Raw genomic sequence first — 18,355 nt, forward strand, 5'->3', positions numbered from 1 at the left:
TTGGTACCGTTCAAATGAGCTGTCTTTTTCTTGCGTTGGCCTGGTTGCGCAGCGTGTATTTTCAGGCACACAACAAAACGCCCAAGAGCGCGGAGATCTGTACAGCCCGCGGCGGATGAAATCTCACCCATCGCTGCTGAGTTACGCCACGTTTGATGCTTGCACCGACAGATGACACAAGTGGGCGATTTCCACGAAGTCTGAACTTTATCCTGATGATGGTGATGATAATGATGAATTTTTATCGCGCAAGGGCACCTGTGGCCGAAGAGCGCCATGGCAAAAGGTTTCTCTCTTACTCAAGGTTATGTCAAATACCGAGTTCCCAAGCATTCCCCCCAAAGTAAAACTCTAGTTTGGGCGAGTTGGTTCATGATGAAATAAAAACTGTATGGCGCAAGAAACGGGGACACAAAAGGCACACAAAACACAGGACTGAAGCCAACTTGCAACTGGGGTTTATTTATTGCACCAAGCCTGCCTTTTATACCACAACCAAGCCATATCAACGAAAGCGTAAACGTTGTACATATAAAACGGCAATTCATGCGACCACTCGAAATAAAGTAACGCTGATCATAACAGAATCTAATCTAAACAGAGCTTGGGAGGCCAACGCAGGCCTGAACTTCCGATGCATTTTCGCTAGCCATTCAGGCGGTGCTGACAGGACACATGCGAATGTAGGCGTCGTGGTGGTGATAACCATGCAACCATGGTTGAAAATCGGCTCGTTAGATATCAACAGCACTATCCACTCGCCGTCGTGCTCATCCAGAGGTGTACGCCAGCAAGTATAACAGTCTAGCGAAGAAGTGTCATGCAAGTCAGGTGTTCAATTTTCACAACGCTTTGTGCTTTGATTTATGGGTCAAAGCTGCATTAAGAAAGATACACGGTGATGTTACCCTTCTTAAAATACAAATATCTTTCTTTCCTCTTACAGCAGAAATTTCCGCGGAAGACTAATCGAAAATATTCCCGATTATATCAATCAAAAAGCCAAACAAAGTCAAGCTGGAACCTTCCTCTACAAAACTCAATAAGCTTGTACCACATCACAAACAATGAAAAGGGGTAAAGCAATGTTATGTGTTGAAATAATATCACTTCTTGTACACATTGCCTGAAAAGTTAGTCAAAAGGGTACAGCGTCACGGTAAGCAAGAAGCGCGCAGATGGAACGAGGTAGTTTCGCCAGAACTGAGTCAGAACGGCACCCTCCCATGTAGGAAATACTGACACCATCCACTTATTCGGAAATACGGAAATTTGATTCTCGAACCTACCTGCACCCGTTATAAGGCTGCTGATATACCAAAAACTACTCACCCGCGGGCTGGATTGTGAAACTGGTGGCGCTGTAGGGCACCGGTCGAATGCATGCATTGCCTAAAGCCATCACAGTGCCTGCGACGAGACCCGCCAAACGGATGCGGCCTGCGAAAACACAAGGTGGACTTTGAGTATTACAGGCACCTCGGTTGCAGTACTGCAATCACGATGGATCGTAATTTCGTGCTCATTCACGCGCTTTCGAAATAAGAAAGGACACCAATCTCAATGCTTGTTTACCTTTCGATATACGGTGTGGCTGGATCCAAGTCTGCCGTTGGGCAGTTGCGGCACAAACCCCTGGTATAACAGCTTAACCACCTACCAGGCGTGGGGTTTCCGTGGCCAGAACAAACGCTAGACCGACATCGCACCCAACCTACCGGGTGGGGAATAACCCCACTCCCGATTCATTTGAGCGGTCAGCATACCTCTCCCTGCAATGGACTGGTCTCTGTAATACGCGCTGGTAGGCGTTATGTCGGTCTGAAGCTGAGCGAACGAAAACGTCGTCAAATAATATTAGGCAGAGTTGACTTTTCCACTTAATCTCAGATCATTGGTCTCCAGGTGGATTAGACGCAATTATTCTTTCACTAACCGCTTGTGCGCAATGTCCCCGAGGTGTAGGAAACAGCGCTTTTTATCGTGGGGAGCAGTGCAATCAATCTCTGCTGTACTTTCCGGCGGCGTACCAATCCTCTAAGGGGCGTCTTGGAGATTATATGGCGATTGTATCTCTTCTGTCCTCCTGACGTAGTTATTTGAAACAACTTTCCCCTCCCCCGTGTTTTTTACTTTCAAATTACAATATTTCAGTTTTCAGTTCCCTGGACGAGCTACTTATTCATCGCCCTTTGTTTGAAGAAGCTGTCATGGCAGCCGGCAAAACCCGGGCGTCGCATTTTCTCTGAATGAAGTGGGAGCACGTAATCGCACCATCCTCAACTGTCTATCATGCAGCTCACTGAACGACAATCTTGAACTTTAGTTCGGAATGGCTCCCCTTTCACTCACGCCATGCCGACTAGAGATGCAGCAGTACAAGCGCACCGCCAAGCTTAGGGCAAACAAGGTGACATCTACAGCTCGAGAGTGGGTTGCCACATCTGAAACGCCAGAGGTACCCTGCGAAGGTAAAGCGTACTATCAGTTGCGTTACAAATCATAATTAATGCTCCAAATAGCCCCATTTGTTTTCGTTTAACCATTGAGACCATTTGTCCAGCGGCCGCTGGTTGTATTTTTTCCAATATATCCTCGAGATACTAAGGGAAACATCTAACGTGCCCACGAATGTCTAGGTCTCCAAACAAATGTGGGATAGAAGCTTTAAGTCTAAAAGATTCGGCAGTAAAAAATGTACGCACTGACACGCGCATACAATCAAACACGGAAAGTATTTTTGTATAATGTGCACATAGAAGCCTAGAAAATCTGGGAAAAAAATTTCTGCAGTTGCCAGCACGTTCTGTAGAAATTCGCGTGGTTATTTTGCATGCTTGGTACGTTTCATTGAATTTTCGGGGCGAAATGGTGCAACCGCTTGGGGTCGAGATGCAATGACTGAAAATACTGCGGCGCAACGACGACGACGAGAAAGAAAAAACCAACACATGCGCAAAGTACGAACTGCTTATAGGAATAAAAGGGACAGGTTTATAAGCCACACTCAATATGTAACAACGCTCTATCGCTCTCAGCACAGTCATTAGGAAGTAATCTGGAAATGAAAAGGCCAAATTCAAATCGCAGAACGCTTTTTCTACCCTGCACTTAAAGCACTAGTTTATAGCATACGTTAGAGAAGAAAAAAAAGATAAGCAATAGTTGTATCAGTAAAACAAAAAACCGACAACATCACCTTGATTTAAGTAACGGACGCCAAATAAGGAAGACAGAATTCTGGGTTTTGATAGGCTTCATAGAAACGTTTCCACCTTTACTTGTTACTGACGGGACTGAGAGCGATAGAGCTTTGGTAAATGGTGAGTGAGGGCTATAAATATGACCCTTTTCTTTCATTCAACAGTTGGTAGTGTGCGCAACTGTTGTTTTTCTGTCTTTTATTTTCAGACATGTACCAACTCGCCCCACATCTCGTCACTCTGTAGTGCCGGAGCTATTCGATTTTTCGCCACTGATGAAAACTCACCAATTGCTTTTAGTTACGTGGTGTTTGCATGTGACGCCGAAGGATGACAAAAGTTGGCGATGTGCACGAAAGCTGAACACCGTCTTAATAATGATGATGATGAAATTTTATGGCCCAAGGGCGCAAGTGGAGTCAAAGACCTATTTCCCAAAAAATTCACCGTAATAAATCTCAGGACAAGGCAGGGGAGAGCTTGTACCCTTTGTATTATCAAGGGGTGCCAGGCGACACTGGGGATCGCACCCCGCACCTCCGAAATGCGACGCGGATGTGCAAACGACTAGCCACCGTAGGGGGTCCTGAAATTTGTCTTCGGCGTGGCTCGAACACAGCAGCTCACGCAAATGACGACTGAACGCGAATTGGACCAAACTGAGCGCGACAATCTTTGCCGAACTCTCAGAAATAAAGCTAATGAAAAAGAGAAGGTGAACGTGTCAACGGGGTATTCCCAGATAGCATTCCAAGCTTCTCTTCAGGCAAGAAGTTAGCTCTAAACTGTCCAGTGACATGTACTTGAGACACTTCGTGTTTTATAGCTCAGCGTAGTAGCTAGGCCCGCACCCCTCAAATCCACTAAGACTTTCTGGTACGCTGCGAAGCTGTCCGAGTAGCACCATAATTTCTCCTCCATCCAGCGCAACCGATGCTTTGCAGTGAACTCGCCGGCATCGGCAGTGGCGGTGGTGTAACAGCTTTCGAGTAGTGTTCAGAAGTTTGTGTAATATATGGCTGCGAGAAATTCGTACGTGAGTGCTTTTGCCTGGGTAAGGAATAAAGTAGTTGATGTGAGTCTCCGCATTTCGCAACCAGTGGGTGAAGATACGGCCAATTTATTTGCTCAGCACGCTGACTGCCTGCTACGCAGGCCTGAAATTCCGATGTATTTTCGCTAACCGTTCAGACCGCGCTGAAAGGACACATGCGAATGTAAGCGTCGTGGTGGCGATAACTGCGCAACCACGGTTGAAAACCGGCGCGTTAGGTACCAACAGCGCTACCCACCAGTCGCCACGTTCATCCAGAGGTGTACGCCGGCGAGTTAACAGTTTAACGAAGTAGGGTCTTGCATGTCAGGTGTACCATTTTCAGAACGCTTGGTGATTCGATTTACGGCGCAAAACTGGGTTAGCAGCACATCTTTCGTTTATGTATCGCGTTGCTGAAAATATAAAACTTAGTGTTTGCTCTTCACCAGAGAAATTGCCGTGAAAGACTAACCGAAAATATGCCCACAATATACAAATCGAAAGGCCGAAGTCATTCTGGAACCTTCAGTCTTTTGTGCTAAACGCCGTAAGTTTGTAGCCCTTCACAAGATATGATGGGTAAAACAATGTTAATGTGTAGAAATAATGTCGCTGCCCTTATCCATTGTCTGAACTGTTAGTTCAAAGGGTACACGGTAAGAAGGAAGCGCGCTGATGGAACTAGGTAGATTCGCCAGAACTGAGCCAGAACGGCACCCTCACATGTCAGAAATGTTTCAAAGGTACAGAAATTTGATTCTCGATCCTCCCTGTACCCGATATAAGGCTGCTGTTATGCCAAAAACTTCTCACCTGCGGACTGGATTGATGAACTGGCGCGCTGTATGGGTAGAGCTGTACCTGTTGCTGAAAAGCCATCAGTTCGTCTACGACGAATCCCAGCAGAAGGTTCGTGCCTGCGAAAAGACAAGGCGGAATTATAGGATTACAGGCACCCCTACTGTAGTACAGTAGTCACACTGAGTCGCAAGTTCGCATGCTTTCGCCCGTTCTTGAAATAAGAAAGGACACCTCTATCATTGCTTCTTTATCTGTCGATATAGGGTGTTGACGGATCCAAGTTTGCAGAGATGAGGCACCCGCAGTTATGACACAAGAAACCGGGCAGTGCGTTAAGCACCTACCCGGTGCGGATTTTTCGTCACCAGAACAAGATCTAGATCGCGCATAGCCCCTAACCTATAGTCTGCGGAATTACACCACCATTGATTTATGTGAGCGTTCAGCACAGCTTTCACTACCGCGCACTGGTATCTCTATAACGCACCGGTCAATGTGATGTCAGTCTGATTCCATGTGATCCGGAATGTCTGTAAAAATAATAATCAAAGGTGACTTTTTTCACCTTAATCTCCAATCATTGGCCTCGGTGTCGCTTAGACGCAATTATTCTTTCACATAACCCCTCTTTCGCAGTATTCCCTAGATGTTGTAGGAAACTGCGCTGCGCTTTTTATCCTGAGGAGTACTGCAGTCAATCACTCCTGAAATTCCCGCCAGCAAAACAATCTCGTAAAGGGCTACGTTGGACATTATGTGGCGATGGTATCCCTCCGGTCGTGCATAAGAGAAACGACGGCCACAGCAGTAACCCCGTGTTTCCTACTTTCAATACACAAGACTTCAGTTTTTACTTCTTGGACGAACCACTTTTTCAATACCACTTGTTGCAACAAGCTATTATGGCAGCCATCGTAGACTGGGCGTCGCATTATTTCTGAATGAAGTCGTCACTTCTCACGAGCACTTAATCGCACCATCCTCAACTGTTTATCATGAAATGAAATGAAATCTTTATTGGCCATCAAATACAGATGGGGGGATCGTAGAAAAAAGCTGTCCTTGGGCAGCTTGACGGGTCCACAATCCCTTATTTCGGCAGAGTGGCAGCATCACATAACATATTCTTGATATCCAAACACATACATACATATTTAATATGATACAGGTAAGTATCCACAGTAAACGAAAACAGAAAACAACAGCAAGGTTAGACAACATTACATAGAAACCAAATAGATCTGCCGGAGGTCCTTGTAGGTTGCCGTGAAGAGGTCAGAACGGACCGAACTATAATAATTCAGAAGCGTTGCTATTGTGCACTTAAGGCACTGTTTCCCGTAACTTGAACGTGACATCGGTACTGACCAATCCTCGAAGTGTTTTTTAAGGTAACTTGGAGTTCTGTCCTCTAATTGGGATAGTTACGTATATTGTTGAAATTCATGTGGATTTCCAGTTTATATACATGGCTTAAGTGATATCTATAGAGATTGTGAGCTGGAATTACCGCAGAGTTGCTAAAGAAAGTTAATGTGGAAGCAGTATAAGAAGCATTATATGTGCAGCATTATATGCAGCTGTCTGAACAACAATCTTTAACTTCAGTCGGAGATCGCTCCCCTCTCACTCACGCCATGCCGACTCCAGATGCAGGAATACGGGTGCGCCGCGAAGCTCTGTGCTGACAAGCCGACATTCGTAGCTCGAAGCGGCTTGCCACATCCAAAACGCCAGGCGTGCCCTGTAAAGGTGAAGCATACAATCAGTTGCTTGACGAAGCATCACTAACTTGCCAAATAACACCATCTGTTTTTATTTAAACATTGTAGACGAGTTGCCTAGCGGTCCCTGGTTGGATTTTTTCCAACATGTCCTCACGATAAGAAGAAGAACATCTAGTGATCCCACGAATCTCCACGTCTCTAAAAAAGTGCATGATGGAGGCAAAAAGACTCTTCGCACAACATGTGCGCGCTGAGACACAATATCTCACAGGGAAAGTACGTTGGTACAATGTGCCCACAGAAGCCTCGAAGATCTGAAAACACCTTTGAGTTTCAGCAATTTGTGGGGTTATTTTGAGCTCCGGGTGTGCTACAACGAATTTGTTGGGTGGTAGGGCGCAGCCGCGACGGGTACAGCAAGACTGGCTGAAAATTCTGCGCCGCTAGCACGACAACACAAGAAAGAAACAAGGAACACATGCGCGCACTGCTAACTATATAATAGAAGTAAAAGTGTATATTTGGAACCCTTTACTCAGCATGTATGTACCGTGTATCGTTCTGAGCCCCGTCAGTAACCAGTAATCTGCAAATGACAAGGCTAAACGTAAATCGCAGAATGCTTCTTGCACTAAAGCTCTAGTTTGTATGAAACACTTGAAAAGAAAAAAAAATATTTGCAATGGCAGCGTCTGCTGACTATCATAGCAAAAGCAGTGTCATGCATTTTTAGGGAAAGCGGTCATCGCCGTAAACGGAAAAGCTGAACAAAAAAAGTAACAAAGACATTGTAGCAAATAAGTGACATATGAAGAAACAATGACATGACACAGGTTCGGGCATAGCAGCCCAAATAAGGAAGACTAATTATTGGTGGTACAGGCCTTTATAACACGTTTCCACTTGTTACAGGCTGGGCTCAGAGCGGTGGAGCGTTTTTACATAGTGAGTGAGGTTATAAATGTGCTCCTTCCAATAATCAGTTGATAGTGTGTGCTTGTGTTGTCACTTTTGTTCTGGTGTTGGCGTCGTTACGGCGCAGTATTTTCAGTCATGCATCAAGTCGCCCCCCGCCCGTCAATCTGTAGACCAGGAACTATTTCATTTTTCACCGCTGATGAAAACCCGCCCATCGCTCTAGAGTTACGAGGCGTTTGCTGCCGACGCCCACAGATTTGGACGAAGACTGAAATTCGTCTTCATGACGGTGATGATAATTTTCTTGGTGCAAGGGAATCTGTGGCCAAAGGGCGCCACGGCACAATGTTTTACGTTTACTCAAGATGGGGCGAAAGACCTAATTCCCAAGCATTTCACCATAAAAAAGCTCTACACCAGGCAGGGAAAGCTTGTACTCATTGTATCACCGGTGAATACCCGGCGGCACTGGGTATCGAACCCGGCACCTCCCGCATCCAAAGCGCATGCTCAATCGACTAAGCCACTGGTGTAGTCTAAATTCCTCTTCGGCGCGGGTCATAAATTCAGCGGCTCGCGCAAATGATTATTGAAGTGAATTGGCCAAACTGAGTCCGGCAACCTTCGCTGAATGGTCAGAAATAAATCTGGTACAAAATTAGGACGGCCACTTGAGACACTTCGTGTTTAATACTCCGCGTAGTAGGTAGCCTTGCACCCCTGACACCCTCTAAGGCTTCCTGACGTGCTTCGAAGCTGTCTGCAGAGTAGCGTCACAATTTCTGCTCCACCCAACCCGGGCGCTGTGTGCTTGTGAGCCCACCAGCATTTCCTGTGGCTGTGACGTAACAGCTTTCGAATAGCGTAATATAAAATGTGGCTCCGCGCAATCCGCACGCGCGTGCTTTTGTCTCCATAAGGAAAGTTAGTAGAAGTGCGTGTGCGCACTTCGAACTTGGTGGGTCTAGGAACGGTCATTTATTATCCGAGTAGGCTGACTGCCTGCTACGCAGGCCTGAACGTCCAAATTATTTTCTCTCACCATTCATGCGGCGCTGACAGGACATCTGCAAATGTGTGTGTCGTGGTCGTGAAATCCGCGCAACCGCGGTTGAAATTCGGCGCGTTATATGCCAACAGCCCTAACCATTAGTCGCCATGTTCATCTAGAGGCGTAGGCCAACAAGTTTAACAGTTCAGCAAAAAGGTCCATGCACGTCAGGCGTATCATTTTTACAACGCTTGGTGCTTTGATTAATGGGTCAAAGCTGCGATAAGAGCAATAATTTCATTTATGTATCCTCGTGCTGAAAATACAAAAAAAAATTATTTTTCTGTCTTCCCCCCCAAAAATTTCCGTGAAGCCTAACCGAGAAGACGCCCAGAATGTGCCAATCGAAAGACCATATTCATGCTGCCATCTTCAGTGTTTTGTGCTAGACGCCGTAAGCTTGTAGCACTTCACAAAGAATGAAGACGGGTAAAAGCATGTTAATCTGTAGAAATAACGTCACTGCCCTTATCCAAAGCCTGGAAATTTCTTCCAAAGGAAACAGCGCCGCGCTGACCAAGAAGCGTGTAGAAGGAATTTCATTCTCAATTTTCCCCTGCAATCGGTACAAGCCTGCTGCTTACTTAAGACCACTCACCCGCAAACTGGATGTGGGACTGACGCGCCATCTGGGCAGCCGCCAATAGGCATCGCCCTAAAGCCATCACAGCGCCTGCGACTAGAACCGCCAAACTGGAGTTGCCTGCGAAAGGACAAGGTGGAGTTTTAGGATTACAGGCACCTCTACTGCAGTACTTCCGTAACATTTAATCGCAAGCTCCCACGCACTCAGGCGTTTTCGAAATAAGAAAGGACACCCATCTCATTGCTTGTTTACCTGTTGATATACGGTGTCGCTGGATCCAGGAATGCAAAGGGGGCAGTTATGACATCATCCACCGGGGAACTGATTAACCACCTACATGGCGTGGCGTTATCGTCACCAGAACAAGATCTAGACCGACATAGCAGCCAATGTGCTGGATGGGGAATCAGCGCACTCCAGATCCATATTTGTGTCGGCATGTCTCTTTCGACTCTATGTCCTCTCAAACTAAACAGGCTCTATCGCTGAGAGCGATAGAGGCTTGTTACAATGGTGAGTGAGGTTTATAAATGTGTGCCCTTTTCTTCCAATAAATAGCTGGTAGCGTGTGCATGTGTAATCTCTTTGTTTCTTGTTTGGTCATTGCTGCACTGCAGTATTTTCAGGCATGCACCAACTCGCCCCACATCCCGTCATTCTGTAGAGCAGGAAAGATCTGAGTTTTCACCGCGGATGTAAACTCAACCATCGCTGTTGGGTTACGTGGTGTTTGCTGCTGACTCCGAAAGACGACACAAGCGGGCAATGTGAACGAAAGCTGAACTCTGTCTTCATGATGATGATGACACATTTTTAAAGCGCAAGGACATCTGCGGCCGAAGAGCACCATGGCACAAGGTTTTTTCCTTTAAACGAGATGGGGTGAAAGGCCCATTTGCCAAGAACCTCACCCTAACAAAGCCGATCACCAGGCAAGGGAAAGCTTGTACCCATTCTATAACCTGTGGGTTCCCGGCAGCACTGGGGATAGCCCCCCGTTCCTCGCGCATGAGAGGCGGATGTTCAAACAACTACGCCACCGCTGCGGTCTTGAAATTTCACTTCCGCACGGCTCAAACACAGAGCCTAACGCAAATGATGACTGAGCGCTAATTCGACCAAACTGAGCTCGACAATCTTTGCTGAACGCTGAGAAATAAAGCTTGTACAAAACTTAGGTGAACGACTCCGGTAGTGTATTCCCTGATAGCATTCCAAGCGTCTTTTCAGGTAAGTAGTTAGCACTCGAGGGTCCAGTGACATGCACTTGAGAGACTCCGGGTTTAATAGCCCTGCGTAGTAGCTAGGCCTGCACCCTTCACATTCACTAAGGCTCTCTGACGCGCTGCGAGGAGCGCCACAATTTCTTCTTCATCCAACGCGGGTGCTGAGTTGCGGTGAAGCCGCCAGCATTTTTTATGCTGGTGGCGTAACAGCTTTTGAATTGTGTCCACGAGTCTGTGTAAGATATGGCTACGGGTAATTCGTACGTGAGTACTTTTGCTTAAATAAGGAATGAAACATTTGATTTGTATGTCCACATTCCGCAACTAGTGGGCAAGACAACGGCCATTTTACATGCGCAATAAGCTGACACCTTGCTACGCAGGCCTGAACTTCTGATGTATTTTCGCTAACCATTCAAGCTACGCAGACTGGACAAATGCGAATGTGAGCGCCGTGGTGGCCATAACCGTGTACCCCGGTTGAAAAGTGGCTCGTTCGATACCTACAGCAATATCCACTATACTCCGTTTCATACATCAGGTGCAACGCTGTCAAAGCTAGCGCTCTTTTTTGCGCAGCCTGCATCCGTGACAGAAAATAGTGCGTTGCTTGTGGTGAGCGAAAAATAACAAATGCATTGCCGACAGGCTTCGCGGGTAATACATTTGTCATCAGCGTGACAAAAACCGATGATATTGCGAATGAATCGGTCGAGATCTGTGATTTTGTATTTTGCGTGTGTCGTCTTTTTCCATTTCACGTTTTCGCTGTCCCCGCTGGACGCCGTGTTAGCCGTGTTTACTCTTTCTGTCCGCCTCCCTTTTACTTTTGAGAAAATGGCGTCCAGCTCAGCGGCGTGACGACAATTTGGACCAATCTGAAACGCGGACAAATACGCCTTGCTCGTCGGTAAATTGGTTTTTGAGGAAAGGAAATGTATCTGTCATATCTCGGTGGACACCTAAACCTCGCCGTAACGGGAAGGGAGGAAGATGGAGCGACGCGTTAGACAGCACGGCCACAAAACAGCGCGGAGGGATACACCTCTATTTTTTTCTGCGGACTACTTCCGTAGCCTTCACCGCGTTGCACAGGATGTATGAAACGGAGTATAGTCGCGACGTTCATCCAGAGGTGTACACCAGGAAGTTTAACAGTGTAACGAAAAAGGGCCATGAATGTCAGGTGTTCTATATTCACGACGCTTGGTGCTTTAATTTGTGTAGCAATGCTGCATTGGGAACAAGGCTTTCATTTATGTACCCCTTGCTGAAAATACAAAAATTAAATTTACCTCTTCCCGGCAGACATTTACTTGGAAGACTAACCGAAAATACGCCCAGAATGTACCAGTCGAAAGGCCGAAGTCATGCTGGAACCTTCAGTGCATTATAATAGGCGCAGTAAGCTTCTAGCACTTCAGAAATAATGAGATTGGGAGAGAAGAAAATTAATCTGCTAAAATAACGTCACTGCCCTCTATCCATTGTCTGAAAATTTCGTTCAAAGGGAACAGAGTCACGATAAGAAGAAGAGTGCAGATGGAAGAAGTGAGGGTCGCCAGAACTGAGCTAGAATGGTGCCCTTGTATTTCACAAATATTTACACCAGCCACTTATTCAGAAGTGGAGAATTATGATTCACGATGCTCCCTGCGACCAGAGAAGGGCTACTGCTATACTAAAAACTACTCACCCTCTGACTGGATTGTGGAACTGGCGCGCCGTCTGGGCACATGGCTGTACCTTTCGCCTGAAAGCCATCACAGCGCTTACGACGCGACCCGCCAAACGGATGCCGTCTGCGAGAAGACAAGACGGAGTTTGAGGATTACAGGCACCTCTGCTGCAGTACTGCAATCACACTGAATCGTAAATCAGCACGCATTCACGCGCATTCGAAATGAGAAAGGACACCCCTCTCAATGCTTGTTTACGCGTCGATATACGGCGTCGCTGGATGCAAGTCTGCAGACATGCTGCTCCCGCAGTTATGACATCAACTACCGGGAAACAGGTTAACTACCTATCCGGTGCGGAGTTTTCGTGACCAGAACAAGATCTAGATCGCGCATAGCACCCAATCTACCGGCTGGGGATACCCCGCACCAGATTCATGTGAGCGGTCAGCATACCTCTGTACAACGGACTAGTTTCTCTAAAACGCACTGGTGAGTGTGATGTACATTAAAGCTCAACTCCATAAGAATCCCAAAAGAAATGTTGCGACCATAATGATCAATGCACATTTGCTCAAAGGTCAGGGAAGCGAGCGATGGGACCGCTATGATAGATGCTTGGAATGACGAAATCATATTGATATGCAGCATGACCACCTCTTTCCCAGAAAAATATACACGCTTGTGAATGCCGCTCCGCTCACCACACTGCGTTGCACACAGAGCGGTGCAAAGGCAAAGTAGAGGTTACACAAGAGAGGAGAACACGGACGGAGTCTCTATGTTCAGAAGCATATTCCAAATGCAAAATGCTCAAAGCTTCTTGCGAACTCCGCAACACGACCACTCATATGTTGTTCTAAGAAAGCGCGAAGAAAGCTCCAACTACCGTTTGTTGATAACACGACAGTTCTAAGTAGGATCAGAAGTGGAAACTCGGTAAGAATGACCTCATCTTATGCTTAACTTTGGCATGTTATCTCGAATGCTAAAACATTTGGTTTGATCAGATCAGAAGCATTCGAGGTCAAAACGAACAGCGGAACCTTCCTCTTTTCCAAGTTGGTTTGGTTCGGTTTATGGGCGTTTAACGTCCCTAAGCGACTCAGGCTAGAGGGACGCCGAAGTGAAGGGCTCCGGATATTTCGACCACCTGGTGTTCTTTAACGTGAATCAACATCGGACACCACACGAACCTTTAGAATTCCGTCTCCATCAAAATTTCCACCGCCGCGGCTGCGATAGAACCCGCGTGCCATAGCCACTCCGCCACCGCGGACTGGTTTCCTGTTTTCATCACGAAGGCCGCCAACAGTGGAGGCAAAGGGAAACAATGCTACGAGCAATTTCATTTTATATGGTTAGCGGAGAACAGCACAAGAGAATGCAAAGAATACACAGAATTTGATCAAAACAAAGCGGACCAGTTTCACTCTTTTTGCTGCTGTGCATGCAATTGAGGGGGAATAAATCTGGAGGTTCACTTGCCGCTGTCCTGATCATATTTACCAATAACACACAGTTCAGTTTCAGTTACGCATCAAGGGGGCTGTTGTACATTCGGAAATGTTAAGTTCTAATGCTATCCAGAAGACAGGCTCATGCCAGCCTCCCGTCACCGATTGCTTTTTATTATGTGTCAGTGCTTGTGAAGTGCTAATTACTCACTCCCGGCATGTAATGTTGGAAAATATATTTTCCGAAGCCCACGAATGAGTAAAATACAATGGGATACTGGTATATAAAAATCGCGTATCTAAAAAAATCTTTATTGCGGAAAGTCAGACACATGGATCACTAATACAAAAATAAGTCTTGTATTTTGATATGAAAAGCGCTTCCACTATTTCCAGTGTAGTTCGATCTCGGTGACCCAACGGACCGCTGGTTCTCGAAAGTAACGGAGAGCGTTCTTTTTCCCCTTTGTGTTGCTGTAGTTTCAACAATGTGCTACCTAACTGCTTGAGGCATCACTCCTTGTGTGTCTTAACAACCCGTCTAGTGGCGAGTGAACGCTTTGTTCCACCCTTTGTATCTGTCTGTAGCGCTTGCGTTAGTCACAATTTATGTTTACCAACTTGCTAAGTTATCTGCCCTGACGAAAATGGCTGATCCGAGCGTTCTTTCTTGCCTCACCGGCTGCATCGGTGATGAAGTGCGACCACACCACGACTCGGTGGATGACGACTGTTCATCGCACACTGTTCCCATCGGCAACTTACTCGCGCAGTGGATTCTCGCCGATTCCAGCCTGGCCCGGCTGTCTGCACAAAGAGCGAGTTTGCCGCAACAATTCCTGTAGTACGCTGCTCAGCCGATGGGCCCTTGTGCGCATAAACACATGCGAACTGTAATGTCTGGGAAGCAGAGCAGCTGCGCGCGGTTGTGTCCGTCGTCATATCACGCGACACTTTACACACATAGAATTAATTGCGGGCGCTGTGTGCTACATCGCGAACATCGTTGAAGACATGAATGCAAAGTGCACGCAGGGTACCACTTTTCTAGCTCTTTAAGCACTTATATGAACATGAAGGAGCAGCACGTTCATTATTACTTTCACGGCAATTATTTTCTTTGTTATAGCTTAATACAATCGCAGCTGTTTGCAGGAGCACCCAACAAGGAGATAGGCTGTTTAATTTCAGCATACCTTAGGCATTACGCTGTCACTGTGCTTTTGTTTAAATGGGCGCCTCCAAACTGCCACACACGACGCCAATATGAGAGCGACACTGAACGCGAGTTCACTACTTTTTGTTGGGACAAAATGATCCTTGAAGAAGACATTCGAAGATATTGCGCCATCAATATTACCTCTTTAGTTCGGCGACTCCAGTTATGGGCTATTTTTCTAGATCGTAAACGTTTTCAATGCATATATTCCTCGGTAATATATAAATTGAACAATGGTCGCGGTAAAAAGGGCCAAGGGCCAATTTGGTCTATATGCTTTTCTGGACTGCGGCAATGTGGTAGCTTTAGTACAGAACACCAGCAAAATGCAGTGGGAAATTGCCCATTTTTTGGAGGTTCATTCTTCACACTCGTACCGTGATCATTGAGCGGGCATTACCGTCAGTCGTATTGCGTCATTGGCTGCGAAAATTGCGCTCTCTAGAGCTCCTGCTCCGTTAAGTATTGACTGAGTACAGGTATCACTTAGCAGTGCATGCGGCGTGGAAAGTCGCAGAGCGGACACGGCATCACGCGTTTGATCATGCAGCACCACAATATTTCAATCATAAATACTTCAAGGACAATGCATACTGATTTCCCAAACACTGGTTGAGCTTGTTCTTAACTGCCAGTCAGTATGCAAAGAATACCTATAAAAGTCCCTAGATTTCAAAAATTTTTGTTTCTCTTTCTTCACCATTTCTTGCCCTTTTACTTGCCAACGCTCAAAAACAGCAATATATAAAAAGCAATGTCTTATTTCTCTTCAAAATACACCCTTGTTCAAAGTTTCTATTTTCGTATGTTGTGTAATTAATGGGCAAGAATTTAAAACTATATTCTCAGCTTCTCTGAGAAAATAGGAATTATTACAGGAAAATGGGCGTATATTGAGCCTTGCCGGAGCCGAGTGTTGTTGAAGACCACTCTCATGACTCGAGGAAGAAGAAGAGGAGGTTCCGCTCCGGCCACCTTTCGGTACTGTCACCGCTTCTCGGCTTTTTTTCATGCGCAACAAACGCTCAAGAGCTCACTCTTATGTCCAACGTTTCCTAAAGGTGAGCGCTTTCCAACCGCTAAAGACATTACTAGATGCAGTCCTCTCTTCTGACCGCACCGACGTCGTAAAGTTCGCTCCCGCCGCGCTGGGCCTCGCCTCGCTTGAGGCTAGGCCTATCACCGGCAGCGCACCTACCCCAATAGCCATGGAGGTGCAAGCGCAGGGCGACAACCTCGACCCTGAAACGTCCCGACCCAGTGAGTGGACCGCAGTGCTCCGCGCATACCAGGTTCGAGAACCAAGCCCGAATACCCTGGTTGGACCCACACAAACAGCCGTGTCCGCCGTCGGTGCTCAGGCCGAGACTGCCCCTGCGCCCTTTAAGCCGACGTACCGTGCTCAACAGCAACAGCTGCGCGTGTCGCACGCAGTCTCGCAGCGAAGTAAACACCTTGCTTCACTCCCACCCGGCACTATACGGGTAGTTTTTCGACCGAGAGGCGGGCTCGCTTTGAACGGAGCCATGGCGCATCCCCTTATGCAAGCCCTGCAAGTCACTGCCGAAGGCCGGGACCTAGGCGACTTTAACCTCCGGATCCATCCTACGAATAACACATTCACCGTCGCTACCCACCAGGAGACAACCGCCCTGCACCTCGTCCAACTCAAGGAAGTGGTACTCCAAGGGACCAGTTACCCTGTCGCCGCCTACATCGCACCGCCGCCCGCAGCTGTACGTGGAGTCATCTCGCAGGCCTACTGGGCGGAAACCACGGAGCAGATGCTACGAGACCTCCAGACCCGCAACCCGGACGCTGATATTATCGCAGCACGCAGAATGGGGAGGACGCTCTCCATATTAATCACTTTTGCGCATGGACCAGTCCCTCATACCTTACGCTACATGAGTGTGGTTTATAGATGCACGGTGTACAAGGGCATTCCAGATGCCTGCACCAACTGTCGCCGACCGGGCCACAGATATGACGTCTGCCCCCACCCCAAGACTGTTCTCTGCACGCGGTGCGGGGACAAGCATGAACCGCAAGCTGTTCCTTCCTGCATCCCGATCTGCATTCTGTGTGGGGGCGAGCACCTCACGGGTACCGGCTCATGCAAGGAAAGACAACTCCGAAACAACGCAGCCCGCCGCCACAGAAAACAAAGCCCTTTAGCAAGAAGGACTTTCCCCCGCTGCAAACGACCCTTCCCACTACCTCTACGTGTGCCTCCAAGGCCGCCAGGACTCATACGCTGACCTCCCAGGACCACGAAGTGACTGCTCTGCGGGAAGAGGTAAGGCAGCTCAAGGCAGCCATCTCTACCTCCACCACCGCTCTACCCCCAAATCCTCCACCCCAATTCTCTCCACCCACCTCGCCACCTGTCGAACCTCCTTCGAAAAAGAGGAGGCCTGATGAGACGCCAGCACAACGCATAGACTTGGAAGCAAAATTTCAGGATTTCGCCAAAAACTTAGAAGCTAGGCTCGCAGAGCGAATTACTGCACAGGTCACTGCACAGTGCTAAATTTTGATTGAAACTACCATTACCCGTTTAATGGATACTGTCATAACTAGCATCATGGCCAAGGTAGAGGAGCGTTTACATCAACTTGTTCCTAGACTCTCGCAGGCCTCTCCTTCCACAGTGCCACCCTCCACACCCCTCCTTCGCCCTCTACGCTACAGCATGGCTCCTCCGACGGACCATTATTCTTTACACATTATTCAATGGAACTGCAGGGGCTTTCGGCGCAAGCGCGATCCTCTGCTGCAAATTATCGCTACTTCCTCATCCCCACCAGACATCATCGCAATTCAGGACGCAAACGTTTGCAAACAACTTCCCAGATACGCTCTTATCCCCTCGGACTCTACTGATCTTCCTCGGGCGGTCACATACGTCTGCAACTCTTTGTATTACATGGAACACACAATTACCACACCTATCGCTCACAGGTTCATCGAAATTTTACCTCCAACCCCTGCACAATCTCCCTTGTTCGTTCTTAACTGTTATCTTCTACCACGACAGCCAGTTAATCTACTCCCTCCACTCCTCAAATCCGTGGCGCAATTGGCTGGATCAAATCCCCTACTAATTGCCGGTGACTTCACCTGCGCACACGTGGACTGGGGCTATCGGCGCACAAACCACAGAGGCACAGTTCACTGCAATGAAATGATGATCCTCCACTTGTCCATCTATAATGATTTCAGCCTGCCTACGCGGGTTGGTAACAGTGTTACTACAGATACCAGCCCAGATCTCACGCTTAGAATAAATGTGGTCCACCTGCAGTGGGAAAGAACGCAAACCACACTAGGCAGCGACCATCATTTAATTCGCATAACACTAAGCTATCGCCGCCCTCAGCACAAATTTACCGTTAGACAAAGTAATTGGGACCAGTTACGAAAATTTGGCCAGGAACACGTACAGTCAA

The 18,355-nt window shown here is 47.3% G+C and overlaps 2 protein-coding genes across 5 annotated transcripts in view; both read right to left on the reverse strand.

Moving 5' to 3' along the window:
* The window catches only part of LOC149324565 (uncharacterized), a 104,123-nt gene that overhangs the window by 14,398 nt on the left and 71,370 nt on the right, over positions 1-18,355 (reverse strand). The window lies entirely within an intron of this gene.
* LOC149324566 (uncharacterized) lies at positions 1,333-9,437 on the reverse strand. 2 transcript variants are annotated; one of them, XM_089565382.1, is made up of 5 exons: positions 9,335-9,366; positions 6,675-6,784; positions 5,528-5,570; positions 5,053-5,156; positions 1,333-1,440 (listed from the first exon to the last, which is right to left on the reverse strand). In XM_089565382.1, exons 1-5 carry the CDS (start codon positions 9,363-9,365, stop codon positions 1,402-1,404), a joined length of 327 nt encoding a protein of 108 aa, XP_089421508.1. In that variant the 5' UTR covers position 9,366; the 3' UTR covers positions 1,333-1,401. The 2 variants fall into 2 exon arrangements, with proteins under 2 accessions (XP_089421508.1, XP_089421507.1); XM_089565381.1 differs by lacking the exon at positions 5,528-5,570 and having other exon boundaries at positions 9,335-9,437.

Source organism: Amblyomma mixtum, unplaced genomic scaffold, assembly GCF_055824585.1.
Source record: "Amblyomma mixtum isolate Tamu unplaced genomic scaffold, ASM5582458v1 scaffold_23, whole genome shotgun sequence".
In the NCBI taxonomy this organism is placed as follows: Eukaryota; Metazoa; Arthropoda; class Arachnida; order Ixodida; family Ixodidae; genus Amblyomma; species Amblyomma mixtum.